General features: G+C 57.2%; 6 protein-coding genes across 6 annotated transcripts; 1 reads left to right on the top strand and 5 right to left on the bottom strand.

Moving 5' to 3' along the window:
* Window positions 1-2,434: 2,434 nt before the first annotated feature.
* Window positions 2,435-3,409, bottom strand: SLS55_001572 (uncharacterized protein; the record flags this gene model as incomplete). The annotated part of the gene is made up of 1 exon (XM_066773066.1): window positions 2,435-3,409. The coding sequence occupies one exon, from the start codon at window positions 3,407-3,409 to the stop codon at window positions 2,435-2,437; it is 975 nt and encodes a 324-aa protein (XP_066635633.1).
* Window positions 3,410-6,244: 2,835 nt separating this feature from the next.
* SLS55_001571 (uncharacterized protein) lies at window positions 6,245-8,002 on the bottom strand (the record flags this gene model as incomplete). Its single annotated transcript, XM_066773065.1, has 2 exons — window positions 6,245-6,560; window positions 6,612-8,002. 2 exons carry the CDS (start codon window positions 8,000-8,002, stop codon window positions 6,245-6,247), a joined length of 1,707 nt encoding a protein of 568 aa, XP_066635632.1.
* Window positions 8,003-9,672: 1,670 nt separating this feature from the next.
* Window positions 9,673-10,591, bottom strand: SLS55_001570 (uncharacterized protein; the record flags this gene model as incomplete). The annotated part of the gene is made up of 2 exons (XM_066773064.1): window positions 9,673-10,406; window positions 10,480-10,591. The coding sequence occupies 2 exons, from the start codon at window positions 10,589-10,591 to the stop codon at window positions 9,673-9,675; spliced, it is 846 nt and encodes a 281-aa protein (XP_066635631.1).
* Window positions 10,592-10,683: 92 nt separating this feature from the next.
* On the bottom strand, window positions 10,684-11,138 carry SLS55_001569 (uncharacterized protein; the record flags this gene model as incomplete). Its single annotated transcript, XM_066773063.1, has 2 exons — window positions 10,684-10,833; window positions 10,947-11,138. 2 exons carry the CDS (start codon window positions 11,136-11,138, stop codon window positions 10,684-10,686), a joined length of 342 nt encoding a protein of 113 aa, XP_066635630.1.
* Window positions 11,139-12,534: 1,396 nt separating this feature from the next.
* SLS55_001568 (uncharacterized protein) lies at window positions 12,535-13,999 on the bottom strand (the record flags this gene model as incomplete). The annotated part of the gene is made up of 3 exons (XM_066773062.1): window positions 12,535-12,722; window positions 12,790-13,541; window positions 13,596-13,999. The coding sequence occupies 3 exons, from the start codon at window positions 13,997-13,999 to the stop codon at window positions 12,535-12,537; spliced, it is 1,344 nt and encodes a 447-aa protein (XP_066635629.1).
* A 5,135-nt stretch (window positions 14,000-19,134) lies between these two features.
* On the top strand, window positions 19,135-22,781 carry NMT1 (glycylpeptide N-tetradecanoyltransferase; the record flags this gene model as incomplete). Its single annotated transcript, XM_066773061.1, has 4 exons — window positions 19,135-19,281; window positions 19,339-19,912; window positions 20,921-22,524; window positions 22,584-22,781. 4 exons carry the CDS (start codon window positions 19,135-19,137, stop codon window positions 22,779-22,781), a joined length of 2,523 nt encoding a protein of 840 aa, XP_066635628.1.
* Between the last annotated feature and the right edge of the window lie 11 nt (window positions 22,782-22,792).

Below are 22,792 nucleotides of genomic sequence, written 5' to 3'. Positions count from 1 at the left end.
TTGAATGTCTGTGCTTTGAGTTTAGCTTTACTCTTGAACGTACCTCGTCTCCGCCCGCCAGATATATTCCCAGAGATGTCTTTTGTTTCCATGATACTTCTCAGAACTAATTCGTGCAGAGGTGATTGTGTGGGGCAAGCCTCTCCCAAGGCAGGTGTTGGAAGATATGAGCCCCCTAATCTCATCAAGGTCGACCGAGACACTTTCTATGGGCAGTTGAATACAAGATGTGGACGTAAATATGCACATTTGAAACTTGCATTTACGTCCGGATCTTGGCTCCAACTGCCCACGTAAGTATGAGACAAATGCGGGCGGGCCAATTTCTTTTGTCACCCGCTGTGCTTGCTGCTGACACATCCATACAGATTCGCACTCAACTCGACGCTCGGGACACCAGCAGTTTTGCAAAGTCCACCTGAGCACAGGCTTTTCACCGTTTACCAGGAGCATACCATGACCGATTGATGTTGCGTGTACTTCCGTGGTGCTTTGGTATCGAGGTCGGGTTCCGTTGGAGTCACACGAAGATCCGTGCTATTCAGAAACATCACGAGGAGAAGGATGATGTTATGCGTCGGTAAGGAAAATTAACTCTCATTGTACCACTTTCAAATCCCTGTAGTGCTTCTGTCTTCTTCCCTGTGAATTGCATGAGTGACAGGAGCGGTGACTATCGGCGCATTCCTCTCCCGAGTCCGTTGATAACAAGCAGTCCGATCAACATGCCGACTGATACCTAGCGTGCATCGTCCTCCCTCGACCACTTTAACGCCGCATTCACTGGCGCTGATGATGAGACCATCACCTCATTCGAAACCGATGGAGATGTCTGTTCAAATCGGTCGAGATTGCAGACGAACAGGGCGGCGCGGCTCAGCAGTTCAAGAGGTTGATGGGGTTCCTGGGAACAGCCGCAGAAGGATGATATCCTCTTCGCTGGTTGTGGGTTTCCACAGACACCATGTGTGTCCCTGATTTACTGACTCGTCTATTTCTAACACATATCAGGTTGCGATATCATTACCTTCGATTCTTCTTGTTTGTCTTTGGTCACGTTTTAACCACACTATCCTCTCGCGTACTATATCAGTATCTCCTTGGTCGGCGCAATCCACCGGTACCACAGCTTGTTTTTCTGTCTGGGCAGTTGAAGCGAATGTCCCGACATAGATGCAGAATTTTAATCCGCACAAACACGTCTAGATATGGGATTCCACAAACTACGTAGTAGAGTGTCATTGATAGTACCGGTGGGTATGTCGGTGGATTGCGCCGGCTGACCAGATTTTTACAAATCGTGATGCAATCAACGTAGATGCAGGATCTCGATGCAACAACTAGCGCTCCGTACATCTCCATAGATAAAACAATCATCAGCGCTGGGCGATTTGGCGGCCAGCAGTCCTCCCGATTGGCGGTTTGCCACGAATGCCGAAAAGGTCGATGTTCCGCCTTGGAATTCTGGAACTTCACCACACCATCCACACAAATGTTAGATTACAAAAAGTATCTGGAAAGAAAAAAACACTTCCATACACTAATTTCTACTCCCCGCGCTCTTGTGTAATGGATGATCGACTTCATGAGGCGCATCCTTCGTATATTGCGCTCGCAAGGTGGACCCTCCAGCACGCCATCGCCCGAATCCATCCAAATGCGGGCATTCGGCTCGGGCCTTGATGTGTCCCCACGGTCCAACTCTTTTTTCGACCTCACTCTGAGAGCTGTGAGACCCGAATGCGATATGCCTGGGAGAGTTGAAGCGGATGTCCGGACGCAGTTTTTAAGCACTATTCCACACAATCACGTCCATACAATATCTTCAACTGCCCATCTACCATCCCACGCTTAATTCGCGATAGCGTCTGGCCAGTTTCTTCACCTACCTACCAATCGAATATGTTGAGAGCCTTTTGCAATTGCGTCAAGTCAATTACTTCAACTACCCCTTCTAAATTTGGAATGTTTCCACGGATATGTTTGCTCCATTGCTTCCACTTCATCGCGACCTTTCGCCGCTTCTACCTCAATCAAGACGACAACGATAACGACCGTGGGCCTTCCAAGCTACGCGTTCTTTCCCGATAATGCCAACAAACATGCATGCATAAGCTCATCAGAAGAGCTATGTGATAGCTAATGTTTCAATGAACCGAAGAGGTCATGTAGTGTCATCCCAAGCTCCAATGGCTGCCGAGGAAATCCCTAAAGCTATCAAGTTGGGCACCAGTCAAGTCGCTTTCATTGAAAGTCACAGTGCACGAAGGTGAAATTTTGGTGTTCCAACAGGACGCTTCATTAAGTATATACAAGAACGAACGACGTAAGTTTTTAATAGACGTATCGAAATCCAACCATCATCTCCTCTCAGCCCTTCATCTCAGCACCTTCGCACCACCATTTTCATTCTCATTATTCCATAGGAACCCGTTTAGTTGCCGTAGGGGTTAGGGAGACCAGCGTCAGTGTAGCACGACGCCTTTTCACTGCTGCAGGTGGCCATGTTCGCGTCAGGGGCGGTGCGGCACTTGTTGTCGGCCTCGTCACAGGCGTCCTTAGCAGAGCCACGCTTGCCGTAGGGGTTGGGCAGGCCAGCGTCAGTGTAGCACGACGCCTTCTCACTGCTGCAGCTGGCCATGTTCGCGTCGGGAGCGGTGCGGCACTTGTTGTCGGCCTCGTCACAGGCGTCCTTAGCAGAGCCACGCTTGCCGTAGGGGTTGGGCAGGCCAGCGTCGGTATAACACTTCGCTTTTTCACTGCTGCAGCTCGCCATGTTCGCATCAGGAGCGGTGCGGCACTTGTTGTCGGCGTCATCGCAGGCGTCCTTGGCCGAACCGCGCTTCTGGGAGCCGTAGGGGTCGGGAAGGCCGGCAGCAGAGTAGCAGCTCGATTTTTCCGCAGAGCAGCTAGCCATGTTCGCATCAGGAGCGGTGCGGCACTTGTTGTCGGCGTCATCGCAGGCATCCTTGGCGGAGCCGCGCTTCTGGGAGCCATAGGGGTCGGGAAGGCCGGCAGCAGAGTAGCAGCTCGATTTTTCCGCAGAGCAGCTAGCCATGTTCGCATCAGGAGCGGTGCGGCACTTGTTGTCGGCGTCGTCACAGGCATCCTTGGGGGTGCCGCGCTTCTGGGAGCCGTAGGGGTCGGGGAGGTTGGCGTCGGTGTAACACTTGCTCTTTTCCGCTGAGCAGCTAGCCATGTTGGCGTCCGGGGCGGTGCGGCAAGCGTTGTCCTTCTTGTCGCAGCAGCCGGCGGCCTGGCTGGCGCAGTAGGCCATGTTGGGGTCGGGCTGAGCCTTGCACTGGGTCATGACGTCGAGGCAGTTCTCGCTGCGGGCGTCGAGGGGCATGGCAAAGCCCTGGGCGAGAAGAGCCGCAACGGCGACGATGGTGGCCTTGGTGAAGTGCATGGTGATTTAGGATTAAAAGATTGGTAGAGTAGTGAGTGTTGGATGTTGATGAAGCGTCGAGGTGGAGGAGTGAAGAGCGAGTGGTGGTTGGTGAGGACTGGAAAGACGACGACAGACAGCAGAATATATACACAGCATGAGGTTCGTATTCTCTGCCCTACGGAGAGCGGGATGAGGTCGGTGGCGGTATTCCCGCAGCCTCGACGTGGGCCACCGTGCGGGCATAGTGGTGCACCATGCTGGCTCGTGTGGTTCGTGTTTGGAGACGCAGGAGAATACTGATCGTCATATTACTTCCTCATTCTCGGCGAGGCGGAGCGTGGATCCTGGGCGCAGCCTAACTGCGGAGTCGGCCACTGAGGAGGCCGCTAATGCGTTCAATGTGAGACGGGAGCGGGAGGAACACTATGCTCAGATGGAGTGCTTCCGTCCGTCTCTCTGTCCATCTGGCATGGCTACCACCCAAACCGCGGGACGAGCGAGCAATTGCAGATGGGCAATGGCTTGCTGGCTGAGCAGCTCCAAGGCCTCAGCCCTACCGAGAGGCAAAGCAGTGTCCAGGATGGGTGGGCGCTGGACGAGCCGCGCGGCGCAAGGCCAAGCCAGTGAGCCGCACTGTGGCAGCAGCGGTTGCGCAGTTCATAATGGGATCATTGCCGAAAGGGACCAAGCTCGACCGGGCGAACTGAAAATAGGAACAGAGGCTGAGGAGACGGCCTGGTGTTGTGGGGCTGGTCGAACGGTGCTCGTATTTCGCCAGCCAACGGCGGGTGCTGGCCTGACTACGGCGCTGATCACAGCTCTCCGCCCGCCGCCGAGGGACGAGCGCCGATGTGACCGGAATGTGGCCGCACGGGGTACGGGACAGGAGCCCGGAGGCCGGTGGCCGATGGCTTCCATCGGTGGTGGTGATGAGTGCGTGCGGATGCGAGGAGCGGCACGAGAAGAGACGAGGTGGACGAGCACCTGCCGCCTGTGCGCCCGGCCAATCGCAGCCGGGCGCCTTCAAACCGCCCGCATCGTTGCAGCCTGCATGACCTCACTGCTATTTTACTTCTTACGCCGCCCAATTCGAATGCGGCCAGCGCCCCGGCTGCCGTCACGGACAGCGACGATCTGAATTTGGTCGCGCGCCCGGCGTCTCTCGTCCAGCGGCGCACCGGCGCACTGGCTCTCTCAACGAGATCGCTGGCGGTGTGCCGCGTTCCTCAGCCCTACGCGTCCATGCGCTCACGGGTCAATTCAGGCCCCTGATCAACCCTGTGACCTCCCTCACCGGCGTTGTCGCGGCTCAAGCTCCGAGCAAGAGATGGTAGTGCCACACCTGACCATCGACGTTTCTAGAGACAAACCTCCTCCGCAGCTCCACCCGCATAGCTGAATCCGAATGTCAGTTCATGGGCAAACGTCCCCGGCCAACCGCCGTTGCGGCAGTGGCGTCTCGGTTGCATAACCAAGCATTTCAGTGGCGCTGCCCAGTGTCTGGGGGCGCCCCGCTCTATACGAACTTACTGCAACTGTCATGCACAGCCACTAATCGAATGCTTCGAGAAAAACTGCTCCAACCAGACGAGAAGGGGAGATAAACCGGCTTCGCTCCCGGCATCGGCAGTGCTCCCGCGCCAATCAAGTACGTACTTCGAATGGCACGCCCGGCCTTGGGGCGCCCCTGGTGACCCCGCGCTTGGACTTGCGCCGAGCCGGTTGAGAACGCCCGGAAGGCCGCCTCATCAGCCCTACAGATGATCGAACTGACTCTTGCGTCCTTGCGTCGGGGAGACCGCTGCCAGCGATTCCCCCAGAGCTTGGGCGCCAGCGTGCGAGGACGCGCGGTCCAATGCTACGACAGATTGGCCGACAAGAGAGACTAACCTTTCTGCTCAGCCACGACCTCGCGATCGTAGCCCCTGATACGGACGCCTATTTCGAATGAGCTGGCCATGAGTTGGCTGTCAAAGGACTACAGATGTCACGCGCCCAATGTGGCTTCTACCAGTGCCTTGACACTGGATCGGTGCTCGAGAGAGGTCCCCATCAACGCCAAATGGTGACACCTCCTACGTGGTGAGAATCCCCAGCCCAGCCATCTAGAAGAGGTTTCCTATGTCACTGACAAAGAAGAGCAATATAGTATCTCCAAACGTCAGTGTCGACCTCATAGTCGAACGGCCTGTAGACGCAACTCTCGATGTAGCGCGGTCCTTTGCGCGTGGGCCCAAAACCAGCGGGTGTCTCCCTTCTCGCCAAGTGCCAACTCATCGTGGCCCGATACTTCTTGAAAAGGTCCCCATAAAGTACACTTGGCGTGCATGACAGTTTTGGGCTGCTTAGGTGACGAATACAACGCATACAGCAGCTTGGTGCTTGAGGTTCCGGTTCGCTGGAAGGTGGCAACCGACACTTCTCTACGGGAAAGGTCGCCATCAGATTTCCAGTGACTTATCCCAGCGCCTTGACTGTCGTGTACCGGCATAATCGAATTAGCTGCTTGTCGCTTTTCCGAGGCCAGCCGGCAGTGTGGGATTCCAACAGAATGACTACAGGAGTTGAAAATTTCCCCCGACCAAACTTGCTTGGAACTTGCTTGGACACACATGGCCATGCCGATGCTTCCGTGTAGTTGATTGGCTACCGGACTGTGGCAAGAGAACAGACCAATGCTAACAGAGTACAGCTTCTCACTCGACCTCGCATCGTGGTTGGTCCAGTTTTCTCGACGTGTCACCAGCCTTTAAACACTAACGGAAAAGATAATCACTCGCCAAATTGATCTACTCGTAAATCTCGTCAATATGTAACCAGTCTATATTCTAGCCCCATCTATATGCGTATCCATCATGATTTTTGGCTTGCTTGATCTGCGTTTTTCTTCGCCTCGGAGCGATAGCTGCTCAAAACAAACAGCAAGCTAATGATGATTCCCAAGCCGGCAAGTCCGATTCCCGAATACCAAGCTCCACGGTAACCCGCGAGTATGTTCTCGCCTCCGTTGTTGACATGAACCTCGACGGTACCGGCAATCCCCAAACCCCACGAGATGGAGTAATTGACGACCGTCGTGACCAGCGACGCGGCAATACCTTGGTGGCGCTTGGGAACGTGGTTACTCAAGATGATGGTCGCCGCCGGAAAACTCATGTCCATTCCCCATCTACAACATTGTCAGCATCCTTTCACTAACATGTTGGAGAAGTGAACTTACGGTGTGATTACAACGCTCCAGAAGACCTGCTTCCAGAAGAGGCGACCGACAGGCAAAGTAGCCAAGATGATGTTGCCGCAGCAGAAAGCAACCATGGAGCCCAGCATGAGCCACGCAGTCTTGACACGGCTCAACAGAAAGCCGACAGTGATGGCGGCGCACGCACCAGAGATGCCGCACGGCAGGTTCTGCGCGACGACGCTCAGCGGCGTGTTGTTCTGCAGCACGATGGTGAACTGCCAGAAGTAGTAGATCCAGATGCCGAAACTGCTCCAGCCGAAGGCCATGCAGGCCAGCACGAAGCCGACGTGGGCGTCCAGGCTGTTGATGGGGACCAGCGGCTGCTGGACCTTCTTCTCCACGAGGATGAAGGCGAGGAAGAACAGGACGCCGAGGACGAGCAGGACGATGACGTACGGCTCGTCCCAGCCGACGACGGGCGCCTGGTTCCACGCGACGTTGAACAGCACGAGGCCGCTGACGCCGGTGACGGCGCCCAGGTAGTCGAACGTCTGCTTGACGGGGGCGCCCGTGGCGTCGAGGTGGGCCTCTTGTTCCTCGTCGGCGGGCACGACGAACCAGGCCAGCACGCCGTAGCCGAAGCACACGATGGAGGCGACCCAGTAGGTCCAGGGCCACCACGCGAACTGGGCGAAGACGCCGGAGAAGGCGGCGCCGACGATGAAGCCGTTGGGGGCGGTGGCGGCGTAGACGGAGAAGACCATCTCCTTGCGGCGGCCGGGCGGGTAGGTGCTGCCGAGGATGGCGAGCGACGACGGCAGCAGGATGGCGGGCCCCGCGCCCTGCAGCGCGCGGCACACGTCGAGGAAGACCTGGTTGCCCGAGTAGACGGTCAGGCCGGCGACGAGCGACCACAGCGAGTACCAGAACCAGCCGAGCAGGAACAAAGGCTTGTGCCCGTACATGTCGCCCAGCCGCCCCGCGATCAGGATGAAGGTGCCCACCGTCAGGCTGTACGCCGCCGTGAACCACGACAGCTGGCCCGCGGACGGGTCGCCGAAGTCTTTCGCCATGATGTGCAGCGGCGCCATGGATTGGGACATGCCCGCCTGCGTCATCAGCTGGGCGGAGGCGACGACGGTGATGAAGAGGATTTCCTTGGGCAGCGGCATCGACGGCTTGGTGCTCGGGGCCGCGCTGGGCGCGAGCGACTTGCGTCGTGTTGCTGCTGCTGCTGCTGCTGCTGCTGCTGCTGCATCGTCGTTGGCGGCGTCGTCCGTGTCGCTGCTGCTGGTGGCGGACGGCGGTCGTGAGAAGTCGGTCGAGTTCTTTTCGCTGAAGAGGCCGCTGGGGGAGTTGGGGGATGTTGGTGACGCCGTCTGGCCGGCAGACAGCGTCGTGGCCTTCTCGACGTCCTCGGAGAACGCCATGTTTTTTTCCTGAAAAGGAAAGGGAGGGAGAGGTAGGTATGCTCCTACGATGAGGAGGATACAAGCACGGGAGGGAGTCCTCGATTTATTCCGTTTCGACCCGTCTCGAATAATCCGGGGGAACGTTTCGCATCCGATGTCGTGCAATCCGGTATCAGGGGCGGCTTTTGGATAGGGTGGAGCACGTTTCTCCGTGCGGATGGTGGTGCGGGCCGTTAATTTTTTTTGGCTTCCGTCGTTGCAGTAGTTTCACACCTCGCGTATCTGTTTCGTCGTTGCCGGCGGTTATGCTTCACGTTCAATCAAGGGACCGGACATGGGGGGCGAGCAGGCTTCGTAATATGGCCGAGGAAGACTGAATCCGAGCAAGGCGCCATCGGAAGCAAAAGACGACAGAGCGGAATTGCATGGTCGGGTTATGAGAAATGGCCTCTTGCACAAACGGGTTTGTACGTCACTGAGAGGCGACCTTAGCTCATCTCGATAAGATAGTTCCGTGACGGACAAAGTAGGCGAGGGTTTCGGGGCCCTGCATCGCTTCCAAACGCCGACGATGCCCGGAAACACCTCCAGCGGCAGGGGTTGCGCCCAATCATGGCCGGCGCCCGAATGCTTGCCCGCTTCACCTGGCCGTCGTGTTCGCGGGCAGGCACCGCATTGGGAATGTCGTTGTGCTGTTGCGTTTCGAGGGGGTTCGGATTTGTCGGATCTAAGTGATCGGATTTCAGACTTTTTGGTGGGCTCTCTTGTCGTGCGCTGCGCTACCGCGTCAACAGTGGAAACGTTTCTAGAAAGGTCAGCGGAACGCTAAATCGCTACTAGTTGCCCTTCCTGACTAAACGTGCCAGCGGCATCTTTCCGCTGCAGGCACAACTTTATCTCTCTCCGCTGTCGGGCTGCTCCACCATGTAGCTCGCGCAATTCGCTCGCCGAACTACGTGTACACGCTGCTGATGGAGACCAGTTACTCAGAGCTCTCCTAAGTCCGCGCACCCTTGCATTCCAATCTGTTTTCGGTATATCCGACGCCGAAGGTCGAGATGCTGTCCTATTACAAACGGCGATGCATTCGACAATAGACAGGGGTGACTTTAAGCATAAGATGAGGTAAGGCATGCATGGGAATGATGAAGGTTGTTTCAACGCCAAACGTGCCAGGCCGACCTCGCAATCTGCCCGCGCAACAACAGAAAAATCGAGAGAGTAGGGAGTAGTACGCCATGTAAACCACACTGCTCTCACTCGCCCACCTGTGCCAGCGCCGCCAGCTCCAGCTCATCCGCCGTGATGCCCATTTTGGCCTGCTTCCTCTCGTCCGTCCGCACCAGCTCGGCGAGGCCGAAGCCTCCCCACCCGGTGAAGTCGGTCGCGAACCGCACCGCCGCCTTGAGGAAGAACTGCCGCGGGTCGCCCCACGTGTCGGCCGCGTTCTTCATGGCCCGGAGAGCTGGCGTTCCGTTAGTAATCCGGCAAATCCGAACAGGAAAGCAGTGGATTGTCGGAGCGGGGGGGAGGAGATGGGGAGAGGGAGCCTCGGGATACCCCACCAATGCTCCTTCCTTTCTCTCTCTCTCTCTCTCTCTCTCTCTCTCTCACCTCCTTCCGCACCGAGACAACAGCAACAACAACAACAGCAGCAACAACGCCGCAGAACAAGCCGACAGAAACCCTCAAGCAATGGCGGGACATGACCACTCACCCTTGACGTAATGCGCATCATTCCGCCACCTCCCCCTCAGCGCCGCCTCGCCAACAACAAAGCCGTCCCAGTCCCTGCCATCCAGGTCGACGTCCTCGACCCGGCGCCGCTCGACGGCGGGCCGGTGCTGCGCGACGTAGACGGTCACGACGAGCAGCCACCACTGGCGCACGAGCGGGACGTGGCAGCGCGCGGGCAGCACCGGCAGCAGGCGGCGCAGCGCGTGGCTGGTCGTCAGCGCGTGCACGAGGAAGAAGTCGTATTTCTCTTCTTCTTCTCCGTTCTCCTTCCCGTCGTCTCCCCCCTTCTTCGTCGCCACCAACAGCTCCACCGCCGCCTGCTGCACGGCCTCGAAGATCGCCGTCGGATCGTGCGCGGGCACCGCCAGCGCGTTCCAGTACTCCAGCACGGCGGCCTCGTGTGGCGCTGAGGCTAGGAGTGTGGCGATGTTGGCGTCGCCCTTGTGGTATGCGAAGAGGTGCGCTTCGGCGTCGTCGAAGCGCGTGTCGGCGCGTAGTCGCCGTAGTAGCTCGAGTGGATCGCCGCTGGATGGGTTGGTCGCTGGTGGTGGCTGCGTGTAGGATGGGTCGTCGAGGTATTTGTGCTGCGCGTTGTAGAAGCACGTCGCCAGCACGAGGGCCTCGGGCGCGAGGGTGCGCGAGGAGAGCTCGTAGGCGTAGCCGAGGTGGATGAGGGCGTGGCCGACTGATGGGAGTGAGTGGTCAGTTCGGGGTGGTGGGGGGTTTGTTGGCGAGGGGCGGGGGTAAATGCTACTGACGGCCGCAGATGATGTTGTTGATGAGCGGGTTGGGCCCGTCGAAGAGGTACTTCTCCGTCATGGCTTTCCAGTCGTGGCCGTGCTTGGGGATTTGGTCTTCGAAGAAGTCCATGTATGCGCGCTGGTACCTGGAGGGAAACGATGTGAGTGAGCTGCAGCGCCTTTTGGCTGCGTTGCTCGGACGGTTGTCTCGTATAAGGTGCCTTACTCCCTCTGCCCGAAGTGCTCTCGCCAGTTGGCCTCGGTGATCTCACCGGGTGAGTCCGTCCATTTTTCCAGCGTCTCGGTTTCGACGTCGTACACTTCATTGAGGTGCTCGTTGGTCGAGCCGAGAATGTAGGCTGACCCCAGTATCTACACGTGAGGTCAGATGCGGCTTTCTCCGGACTATCCCGGAGCTCCATTTGAAAAGGAAACGCAAAAAAACACAAGATGGCTCTCTCTTCAACGAAACCCGTTCGGCTTACGTGCGGGGTATGGTTGTGGAACTCGAGATTGTGGTAGATGACGCTGAAGATGCTGTGGTTTGCCTGCAACAGGTGCTTCACCGTCCGCGCGCGTTTCTCCGCCATCTCCTCGACCGCGTATACGGGCTCGGGCTCGACCCGGACCCGTTGCGCGAAGAGGTCCGGCATCTTCCTGTAGGTCCACGAGAACATGGCGGCGGTGGCGAGAGCAACGCTGGAGAAACCGATTGCGGCAGATTGAAGTTGCTGCCTCTCGATTGATCTTGTCGTCATTGTTGGCTCTCTGCTTCGAAACGGCGTCGTTGTGGGGGAAAGGAAGGAAGACAAAGGCTAACCTGAGGCGCAAATGGCGCAAATGTGGACGAGAGCGGGTGGGGTTGAACGCGGGGCGAGGGAGTGGACAAGAGCCAAGTTCACGACCCCGTCTCTCCGTCTCTTTTGGATTACGTCGGCGGAAGGGATGAGGTGATGCTTGCAGAACGTGCTGAGGAGAAAGAGGCAAGTCTTGCTGAGAGTTGGCGAAGCTTTCCCCGCATTTTCAAATCCGCAAGTCGTCATTTGCTCGGATCCCTGCGGCCTCCTGCATATGCGACCAGCGGGAGGGGCGTTGATGACATCCCTCCAATCGAGCGAGCTCATTCGTCGCCAGGGTACGTTTGGCGTCTTGTCGATAGAATTCGAGACTGCGCAGAACGGCCAGCATTGGCTGACACCGTATCCGTGTGATTCCGGGCCAACGATGCTCTTTACTCCTGGTGTTTGCGCTTTCACTGCCCGCTTGGGACATTGGAATAGCCCCTTTCTGGAATGGCCTGCGGCTTAGGAGTATGCTGCACTTTGGTTTCCGAGTACTTGTCGATGAGAAAGCGCGTTCTCTCTTATTTTCTGACCGTGGCAGTCCATAACTTTCTTTCTATATCGGAATGTGAAAAGGGCGGGTTGAGCTATTTGAATAACCACGAACAAACCATATCATCTTTGAGTGCCAGATGCTCCGAATTCAATCCTTGGCTAGCGAAGTCGTTACCAGTCTCCGACTACCGCGAGCCGAATGTAGCAGCGTAGTTATCGGATATGGTGTATCGGTAGACGTTGGCGGGAGCCCTCTGATGCCATTTGCGTGAAAAGTGCTCCCAAAAAGGTAACCCACGGATCACAAACCTTGGGGTTTTACACGTTAAGGTTCCGGTGGTGATGTATTGGGCCGGAGCCTGCCAATCACACTAACCGTCCGATTTAAGATAGAGCTGTTGCTATCGTGGGCCATATATCCGATGCTTTTCGAATGTTCACTTGGACATAACATAGAAGACGAAACCGATATGATTCACGATCTCATGACGTTCACTTTGCAGGCCAACAGTTGCAGACTACCTTCGACTTGCTTTGCGGTATATCACCAGCGCACTTTCTTCACTCTACATCTCACTTTGTAGCACCTGGGGTGTCATGGAAGTCAGTCACTCTTATTACTTCTATCATCTATTTTAGGCTTTTTTTTATCGGACCATTTCCATGCTCGTTGCGCGACAAACGTAAAATCTGGGTATTTTTCTTTTCTCTTCTTCCTCACCAAACAAAGACGCACTTAAGCGTTGACGGGGTAGGGCAGGATGTTGCCGGTGGTGACGTCGGGCCAGCCGTAGTGGAGGAGCTCGGTGTTGGTGGCCATCTTCTGGCCCCAGGAGCCGAGGTCCTTGAGGAAGTTCTGGAAGTTCTCCTCCTGGCCGAGGTCGGTGGGCTGGTGGTCCTTGCCGATCTGGAGCATGTGGGAGCCTGGGAGGTGGAATTGTCAGCCGTCTTCTTCTTCTCGAACAATCGTCTTTTTTTGATATAAACTTACCGGCAGCGATGGTGTTGAAGAGGTAGTCGGTGGGGTCACCCTTCTGGATGATGGCGCCCTTGACGCGGCCGGCGAGGATCTCGCGGCAGAAGGCGGGCTCCTGGCAGAGCGGGCGGCCGAGGGCGACGGCGTCGACGGTGTTGAGGCAGTCGACCATGGCGCCGACGGTGCGGAGGCCGCCGACGAGGTAGGACTTGGTCTTGGAGAGGTTGGGCGCCATGATCTTGGCGAACTCGAGGAACCAGGCCTCGCGGCGCTTGGTCGAGTCGCGCTTGTTGTGCAGGAAGCCGAGGTCCTCGTACGAGCCGCCCGAGATCTCGACGAAGTCGAACGTGGCGTCCTCGAGCACCCTGCTCAGCGTCTTGATCTCCTCGACGCGCGTGTTGTTGTCCTGGAACTCGGTCGAGTTGATCTTGATGCCCATGACGAAGTTGGGCCCGGTGCGGGCGCGCACGGCGGCCGCGATCTCGGTGATGATGCGCGCGCGGTTCTCAATCGAGCCGCCGTACTTGTCGGTGCGCTTGTTGGTGGTGGGCGACAGGAACTGGGCGAGCAGGTAGCCGTGGGCGGCGTGCACCTGGATGCCGTCACCGCCGGCCTTCTCCATGTACTCGGCAGTGTGTGCGAAGCCCTCAATGATGCCATTGATGTCCTCCTGGGTGGCAGGACGGGGCTGGGCGAAGCTCATGCCCATGACCTCCCTCTCGAGCCTCACATCGGAGGCAGAGATAGGGTTGGGCTGGATGGCGTCCCTGGTCGAGTTTAGCAATCGCTCCGCTGGCGGATTCGCCGGGTTGTCTACTCACCAAACCTGTCTGCCGGCGTGGCTGACCTGGGTAAGGAAGATGGAGCCGTTCTTGTTGCACTCGGTGGCCATGGCCTTGAAGCGCTCGAAGCGCTCGCCCTCGAAGGGAGCGTCCTTGGGGATGATGGGGTTACCCATGGCCTCAAGGTGCTCGGGCTCGAAGAAGGTGTTGCCAGTGACAACGACACCAACCTCGCCCTCGCCCCATCTCCGGTAGAGGTTGACAAGCTCCTTGGAGGGGATACCGCGGTTCTGGGGGTTCTTGAAGTCCCACGAGGACATGCGCTCGGTCAGAGGAGCCTTGAGGAAGCGGTTCTTGGCGACGCGGCCAGAGAACTCAAACTTGAGAGGCTTGCCCAGCGGGGCGGGGTCCACGTTCTCGGACTCGAAGCGGGGAGAAGACATGTTGGCGGAATTGGTATGTGATGCTTTAGTTGGAGTGCAAAGCTGGAGAGGCAAAGTCGGCGGCGGGGAGGGTATCTATAAATCCCCAGGCCGGCAGCCCCTCCAGCCCCTCGGTGGGGTGATTAGTTTAAGGGACCAAACTATTATCAATCCCGACGACGGTCTCCCATCGAAAGATTGACGAGGCCGCTCCACGGATGACCGCCCGCTTGCAGTTAGAAGACGTTCTTCAGCCGTCGCAGACTCGGCCATTAGTGGAGATCTCCAGCACGCGGCCAATGAGCCTTGCGCCGAGCGTGGGCCGGTGGCTTCGCGTGCGTCGGCCCGCACGTGGCGCAGAGACCCACATAACGGCCGAATTCGCGTGGAAAAGGAGATCTTGACACCTTCTGTGCCTTCCACACGTTCGCCAGGGGCACGCCGGATCCTTCTCAGCAAGATCCGGATCTTCACAATTCCAATAGTGCCTTTCCGGGAATCGGGCGACGTGACGACGGTTCCCACGGCCGGATTCACCCCGGGGTCGTTGCGCGTTCACCGCACCTCGTTGCCGCATCCTCGGCCCGCATCATACGACCACACGTGAGCGGCGGCAGTCGTGCATGGCACATGGATGGTTTCACCTCTCCATTCGTCAGCAAGATACACCCTTTTTGGTTCCACAGAAGGATCCCCGGACTCGGAGGTCACTCCGGGGTACGTATAGCTGTGTAGAGATCAGTAATCGCGGCGAGCACCATCCCTCTCTTGCCACCACCGAGTCCACTTTGCTGAGCGCCAGATGGTCCAAAGCATTCACCGTGATGCCTATCGTCCAGGAGGCGGAACCGCAAAGGACCGAAGAGCCGAGCAAAGCGTTTCACGCCGCAAGCCACGGCCTCGGACGAGACACAGCCCGTTCGCTGCCATTGCAAGGGAAAATCTCTCCGGTCGCCGTTCTCTGGTGGCATCGGATTCCGGAAGAGGCGTCTGTTGGGCGTTTCGGGCGCTGGAGACCATCCGCGGGGTGCCTGGCGTCGTCATTTAGGGTCGAGGATTGGCAGCTGAGTCCGCATGCGGTAAGCCAGAGGCGGGAGCCATGCTCGAATGGCGTCTCCAGGCGCGCGGGAGATACGCGTTTGACAGCTGCTGGCCCGAGCTCCGCAAGCAATCGGGACTAGATCCGTCTGAAGATTGCGGCGCGTACGGAGCTTTTCGGACTTTGATACGTGGCGCTCAGTATCTCAAATCTTCATGGACTTCCCGCCGTCCACATTTTTCGGACCTCACTTCGCTCCGCTCCCTCTGCTATCCCACCACATCGAGTCATTCACCTCTTGTTTGGGTGCCAAGAACGGCAACTCCTGAAGAGCCTCCTGATCACCGACTGATGTGCTACCTCATTGAGCCGAGGTATCCCGGCATACGGGGACAATGGTGTCGCACAAGGATCTCCAACGTCTGCAAGCCACTTGGCTTGGCTTGGTGGGAATGAAGGCTGGAAATAAGGAGACGAAGGGCCCGAGAATCCCTGCACCAACGGTCAGCGTAGTTTTACTTGAATCATGGGTAAGGCTGAACACTACTAGAAGGGTCCGCAACTACGAGAAGAGTACCGTATAAGAACATCAATCATGATAGACCAGTCATGCTTTTGCGACTGGAACCTCAGCTCCCTTTGTGATTATCCTTGTAGCATTGAGCCCACCCGCATCGGCACGTCATACACAGGATAGTTGTCGACCTAGGCGATATCGACCGCGTGTTTGGACACGTTCGAGGCCTGGGAGTGCCTGTTCAAAGGTGCCGCGTGCGCATGTCCGGAGATCCACTTGGGAAACCGAAAACCCTTGGGCGGAGCTAAGACAGCTCAACTGTGCTTTCGAGAACAGTGGCAAGTGGAAATATGAGGCGTGCATGAGGCGGAAGCGAACAATCTTGCAAAGGTGGCCGTTACGGTGGGTGACAAAAGAGATTGCATCCCCGCGTTTACCTTACACAAACACTGCATCATCAAGTTGGTATAGGTGGTTGAATACAAGATCCGGACGTAAATGTACGTTTTAAATGCATATATTCACGTCCGGAGCTTGTATTCAACTACCCATCCGGTGAGATATTTTTTATAAGGCAGATGCGGGTAGGCAATTTCTTTTGTCACCGACGTGCCGTCGATGTGTTTAATTCGCGAATCGTGGATTCAGTCTCCCCACTTCCATGCAAGTCTCGTGCTGAAGCTACTCCGATGCCACATGTCGCCGGCTCCGCCCATCTAGCAATTAAGTTCACAACAACGCAAAGAAAGCCGGCAAATGGCGGAATACTCACACCTGCAAGGGCGGCATTCGCAATCACATCTCACACCACCCGCGCCCTCCACTCTTGCGATAACCAGTCCGGTGTGGAATACTACTGGACAATTCCATCGTTGGTGTTCCTCGCACGCAATTCACGTGACGATTGACGATTGCTTGCTTTGTCACTGCGGCGCGGAACGTTGGCGCGAATCCCGAATACAAAACGTATGCCTGGTCATTGCAGTCTCTGCAGGCGTCTCGGAATCTTGATCGATTTTGCGAAATGACTGTTGATGTTTCCACCCGGCATTTGAGGGTAGCAATCGTTGGAGGTGGGCCAGGCGGGTTGGCCACCGCCATAGCGCTCTCTAAGATTCCGAATGTGGACGTGACGATATACGAACAAGCGAGCGTGCTGCGCGAAGTTGGAGCCGGGATAAGCATTGGGCAGAATTCTTGGAATGTCTTGGAGCTGCTTGGTGTAGCTGATACCCTGACCAGTGGCCATCAGACATGGACGGTGCTGAATCTGTAAGCTTGCGATGATCACAACCTAAACTACACCTCTTCAGTGCTGAGTATTCATGTAGTAACGGTCGGTCTGGCCAAGAACTTCATCGCCGTGAAAAGAAACCTACAGATACCAAGCGACCGCCAATCCGGACACAACGGACGAAACTCCAGTCGGCACTTCTGGCACATGTTGGGCCGGGAGTTATCCAGCTCTCTAAGAAGCTAAGGCAGATAGTGGATAAGGGCTCAGAGGGCGTTGAGCTGCACTTCAAAGACGGTAGCTCCGCAACGGCTGACTTGGTTGTTGGTGCTGATGGCATCCGCTCCGTGCGTTAACCCCTAATGTGGAATCTACTTCAATACTGATGAACAGACAGATCGTGAGAGATACGGCCTGGCCCAATTATGAGATCAAGTTCACTGGGACGACGATTTGGCGGACATTGCTCCCGTGGGACAGTGTCAAAGACTTGGATCCACGATTCGAAATTACCGGATGGTGGCATTCACCCACTACTCACGTGTACTTCTCGCCAGTTGGGGAGGGGCTTTGGGAGATTGCCGCGAGAGCGTTCCATGATCCAGCAACGCACAGTGCGAGCAAAGTCAGTTGGGGTGTACCGGTTGATAACAAGCATGTTGAGTCCCACTTCACGGTAGGTCAGCACTCGAATCGTCAAGTTACTCTCTTCTCATGACGATCTAGGAATATCTTCCAGGTATCAAGGAGGCGTTGAAGCGAGTCCCTGACGGCGGGTGGCGGGAATTTGCCGCATTTGCCGGTCCGGAGCTCGATAGCTTGACAGCATGGGACAACAAGATAGTCCTTGTTGGAGACTCCTCTCACGCTCTTTCTGGAGCCTTTGGGTCCGGAGCAGGATTTGCGATGGAAGACGGGTGGATCCTGGCGCAGGCTCTGGCCTACTTCAGAAACGACACGGGGAAGGCGTTGCCTTTGTTCGACGCGATACGGCTTCCTTATTACTCGAGGATGTACGCTCATCTGGCATCCGAGGCGGCCAAACGCACGAAGAAGCTTCAGGACATGGGAAGTCCGTCTTTTGACGAGCGAGTTGCGAACAAAATCATCGTGGATGGTGGAGCGGACATGTCATGGATATATGCCAACGACATCGGGTCCGTCTGGAACAAGGCTCTCGATGCGTCGCTTCCTGAGACGCAGGTTTAGCCGAGATGGCGGGCTGTCGAGACGAAGCCAACCCAGAGCCACATTGGCGAGAACGCATCCGTGCGAAGCGTAGGAGAAGCGTAGCGCCACTCGCGGCGAGCTAGTCGAGCAGAAATCAGACTGTCGGTTTCCAAGGGGAGAGGTTCTGGGTCGCACGGCAGCTCGTCCTGCTGGGACACGCAGAGCGGATTGCGCGAGCACAGAAGATTGTTGCCAATTGCAGACGTGGACAGATGCCGGGGATCGCGCGGGCTTTGGAGGGCAAATGGAGCAGCCGAGACCCTCCCACTACTACCCGTAGTGCGCGGCTCGTCCGGACCTGGCTCGTATCGGCTGATAGGCAGCATGTGAACCCATTGGCCGGCAGCGCGGTTTGTCTCCTGCTCGCAACGGGAGAGAGTAGAGGTGCAGAAATAAGGCCGCGGCATCGACGCCAAGCGGCTGAAAAAAGGAACAGGCTCGTACAGGGCCGCCGACTCGCGCTCGTATTAAGGGTGTTTTGTGGAGCGCATTCGAGCAGGTCTTGGTGTCCGTCAAGCGACAAGGCAGTTTCAGGTGGCCGGGTCCGCGGCGCCGGCAGCCGGTCGAGAGTGTGCAGTGCGGCTGGTGTCGGCGGCTGGGGGCGGCGATGGGGGCTCGTCATGGGGGCGCGCGACGCGCGAGGGCCAGCAAACCGCGTGTCGCAGGCCCATGGAGAAGGCGGTGGAGGATGGAGGCACGGCTGGCGTCAGCCACGGGCGAATAAGCGCCTGGCTGTCGCGGAGCAGGGCAGGCCGGTGGGTGCGGTGCGTAGGTGGTAGGCTGCCTGTGCCACTGCCGCAGCCGATCAGCAAACCTGCCTGTGCCTCAGCCCCGTCCCGCCGTCCCACTCGTCCAGGAATAACTCGCAGCCGCGGGCCTCTGCCTTTCTTGTTTCTTGTCGCTCGTTTTGTTCTGTGATTCTGCGCTCTGTGTACCCCAAATACCCCAAGCTGCCCTGCGTGCGCCTGCACTTCCCCGCCCAGCCCCCTCGCTCGCCTGCACAGCCGCCGCGAGCTGACGTTGATGCTCGACTGATCGCTGCCGCCGGAAGCTACTACTTCCCGCGCATTCCGCCTCCAGCCTCGAGCTCTCCCCATCGCTGTGCGGCCCGTCGCATTGGACCTCAAACGCCGGCAATGTGGATTCCTACCGCCCAAGAAGCGTCGTCCGCTCTGTTCCCGCGCCAGGACACGAGCAGCCAGGACCCAAGCAACCAGGACAAGGACAAGGACAAGAATACCGATGACGGCAACAAGGGTCCAGACTGGCGCGTCTTCACCGTCGTAAGTCCCTTGCAGCTCCGCGCCCCGCCCACGCGCGCATTCTGACAGACACGCCAGGTCGCAATCATGGTCGTGCTTTTCGTGATTGTCATCGTCGGCATCTACGCCAAACTCCGTAAACTGCGTGCAAAGTCCCCCCGTCCGCCAAAGCTCCTTCCTGGCAACTTCCTCAAGCGCAAATGGCAGCAATGGAACCCCCGTGCCAAGGGCCAATACTCCGCGCAGCTTCAGGAGAACGATGGCCCTACGCGCCGCCACCGCGCAAATTCGTCGCTCGCCCGTGAGATGGAGGGAATGGACACAACCGCCGCACCTGCGAATGACGCAAGTGCAAATGCCGCCGTCAACAGGAATACGTCCATCAGGAGCGTCATGACCCTGCCTGCCTACTCGCCTGCTGTGCGGGAAAACGAAAGGATCTTGGGCAGGGAGGGAGACCGCGCCGGAATCGACGTCGTGGTCGAGTTCCCCGAGACCATGGAGGAGGAAGAAGAAGTCAGGGACCGCGAGATGGAATCGCTCTACCAAATCCGTGTTGCAAGGCGACAGGAGCAGGCGGAGCGGGAGGATAGGAGACGTCGGCGGAGAGAAGCCAGGCAGAGAGGTGATCTAGAGACGCTCGCACAGCTGCGTAGGGAAAGCCGACAGCGCCAGGAATTGGGAGGTGGGCTATCTGCAGCACTCATTGCAGAACACCAGCATGCACAGGCAAGTCGCGACCGGCGGGTATCATCCGTCCAATACGCAGAGCTGGGCGTCGCCCGCCATGACGGGACACGGGTCAGAGCGAACTCGGCTGAGTCAGATAACCGCCCTCTACTGGACTCCGCAGCCTCTATTGGCGGCAGCTTGCCCAGCGGCGCAGCGGACAATCGCGTGATGCATCACCGCGACTACTCGGCTACCTCGGTCTTGTCAGGTGGCTCTGATGATTTTGGTAACGCCGCACGGAATGCCAGCACGGTTAGCTTCGAGACGGTCCCGCTTGGGCACGATCGTTCCGCCTCCGGATCGAGGTTGACTTTAGCTACTACCAACGGTAGTGATCTTGGAGATGCAAGGATACCACAGCCGGAACCTCCGAATTACGATGAACTAGGATGGGAGGAAGCACCGCCGTACACCAGCCCTGTAGAGACTCGAACCACCCCACAACTGCCCAACATTCAAAGACTTCCGAGCATTCACATTACAGCAAGCGTCACGCCGGTCGAGGAGCACCCACCTCAAAGGGTAGATGAGATTGACAACGATAACCATCAGGGCAAAGTCGGGAGTTCGACATAGGCACGAGATGCAATACAGCGTGGGCAAGGTCCCCATCTTCTAATTGGCGCAAAATTCGGCATACAACGGGCTACAGTTATGAGTTCTACGATCCTCGTTTGGGAGCGATTCTAGCGTTGTAAGATGATACCAGGTTGGGAACATTCCCTTTTGTTGACTTTTGGATACTACATAGCGTCATTGGTGGATTGGATGATTGTACAGGAACCGGAATAACAATATCAGACACAACAAGCCGGCAAATGACCGCTTGAAATACTAAGCCTAAAGCTGCTGTCTGTGCAAAAGTGATGATCTGTCTAGGAAACATGACACTACGTGTTCTGCCTAACCAAGGCTGCGTGGGTTCCAGCTGGCAGGTGGGCGACATGCCAAGAAATCACGCTCGTCGTCAAGCTCGCGCCCCACCACCCCGCGTTCGAAACGCGACTCAGCCTCGCACCACACGTCTACACCTACGCGCGCGCGAACATGTCCTCCGCCGAATCGAAGCCCACAGACCCCGAGGCCACCGCCGAGGCCACCGCAGAAGCCGTGGAGGAGACTTCGAAGCCCGAAGCTGCCGAGCAGCAAGACGAATCCTCCGGCGACGAGGAAGCGCCCGCTGCCAGTGAAGGCGCCGGTCCCGCCGCAGCCAAGAAAAAGAAGAAGAAGAGCAAGAAGAAGAAGCTCAAGGAAGCTCTGATCGGCACGAGCAATGCTGAGGCAGGCTCCAGCTCTTCGGCGCAACCGAAGCAGCAGCTGAACAGGGAACAGCTTGAGGCGTTGCTGGCTGCGAACCCTGCTCTCAAGGCCGAATTCGACAAGATGAATGAGCAGCAGGTGCAGGAGTTGCTCAAGAACCTGAGCGTCTCGGATCTGTTGACTGGTCTCACCATTGGCAGCAAGAATGCGAAGGACATGGCCAGCTACAAGTTTTGGCAGACGCAACCCGTTCCCTCCTTCGACGACCCCAAGCTCAAGGTTGAGGACGGCCCGATCAAGGTCATTGACAAGGAGAGGGTCTCCAAGGATCCGGCGCCGCTGGTTGAGGGGTTTGAGTGGGTCACAATGAACTTGGAGGACGAGAAGGAATTGGCGGAGGTCTACGACCTGCTCACCCACCACTACGTCGAGGATGACGAGGCCATGTTCCGCTTCAACTACTCGGCTTCTTTCCTGAATTGGGCGCTGAAGGCACCCGGGTGGCGTGACATCTGGCATGTTGGCGTCCGCGCTACGCAGTCCCGCAAGCTCGTTGCCTTTATTTCTGGTATCCCGGTCAAGCTCCGCGTGCGCAAGAACCTGATCAACTCTGTGGAAATCAACTTCCTCTGCGTCCATAAGAAGCTCCGTTCAAAGCGTCTTGCTCCGACGCTCATTAAGGAGATCACCCGCCGCTGCTACCTGAACGACATCTTCCAGGCAATTTACACGGCCGGCGTTATTCTTCCTACTCCTGTTGCCTCCTGCCGCTACTACCATCGTAGCATTGATTGGGAAAAGCTGTACGATGTCGGGTTCTCGCCGCTGCCGCATGGCTCAACCAGGCAGAGGCAAGTATTGAAGTACAAGCTTCCGGACAGGACGTCCACCAACGGCCTCAGACCCATGGAGGAAAAGGATTGCGATCAAGTCAAGGATCTCTTGACGAAGTATCTCGCACGCACGCACCTGGCTCAAGAGTTCTCCAAGGAAGAAGTAGAGCACTGGTTTATCAACAGGGAGAATGACGCGGATAAGCAGGTTGTGTGGGCTTACGTGGTCGAAGACCCTTCCAGCGGCAAGATCACCGACTTCGTCTCCTTCTACTGCCTTGAATCTACGGTCATCAAGGACCAGGGCAGGGGCAACCGTGTCGTCAGAGCTGCGTACCTGTACTACTATGCTACCGAGGTGGCTTTTACGGGAGACCAGAAGGAGCTGAAGGCCAGGCTGAACGGGTTGATCAAGGACGTCTTGACCCTTGCGAAGAAGGTGAGGTCTCCATTCTATTTTATTCTTCTGAGACGTTTGCTTGTTAACACGCATTGCAGGCCAAGTTTGATGTTCTGAATGCACTGACGCTTCTCGACAACCCTCTCTTTCTGGAGGAGCAGAAGTTTGGTGCAGGAGACGGCCAGCTGCACTACTACCTTTACAATTACCGCACCGCGCTTATTCCCGGCGGCGTCAATGACAAGAACCTGCCTTCCGAGAAGCACATGGGTGGAGTTGGTGTTGTCATGCTCTGAGATGCAGATCC

This window comes from Diplodia seriata, assembly GCF_021436955.1.
Source record: "Diplodia seriata strain FDS-637 chromosome Unknown scaffold_2, whole genome shotgun sequence".
In the NCBI taxonomy this organism is placed as follows: domain Eukaryota; kingdom Fungi; phylum Ascomycota; class Dothideomycetes; order Botryosphaeriales; family Botryosphaeriaceae; genus Diplodia; species Diplodia seriata.
This window is presented reverse-complemented; position numbering and strand designations above follow the sequence as displayed.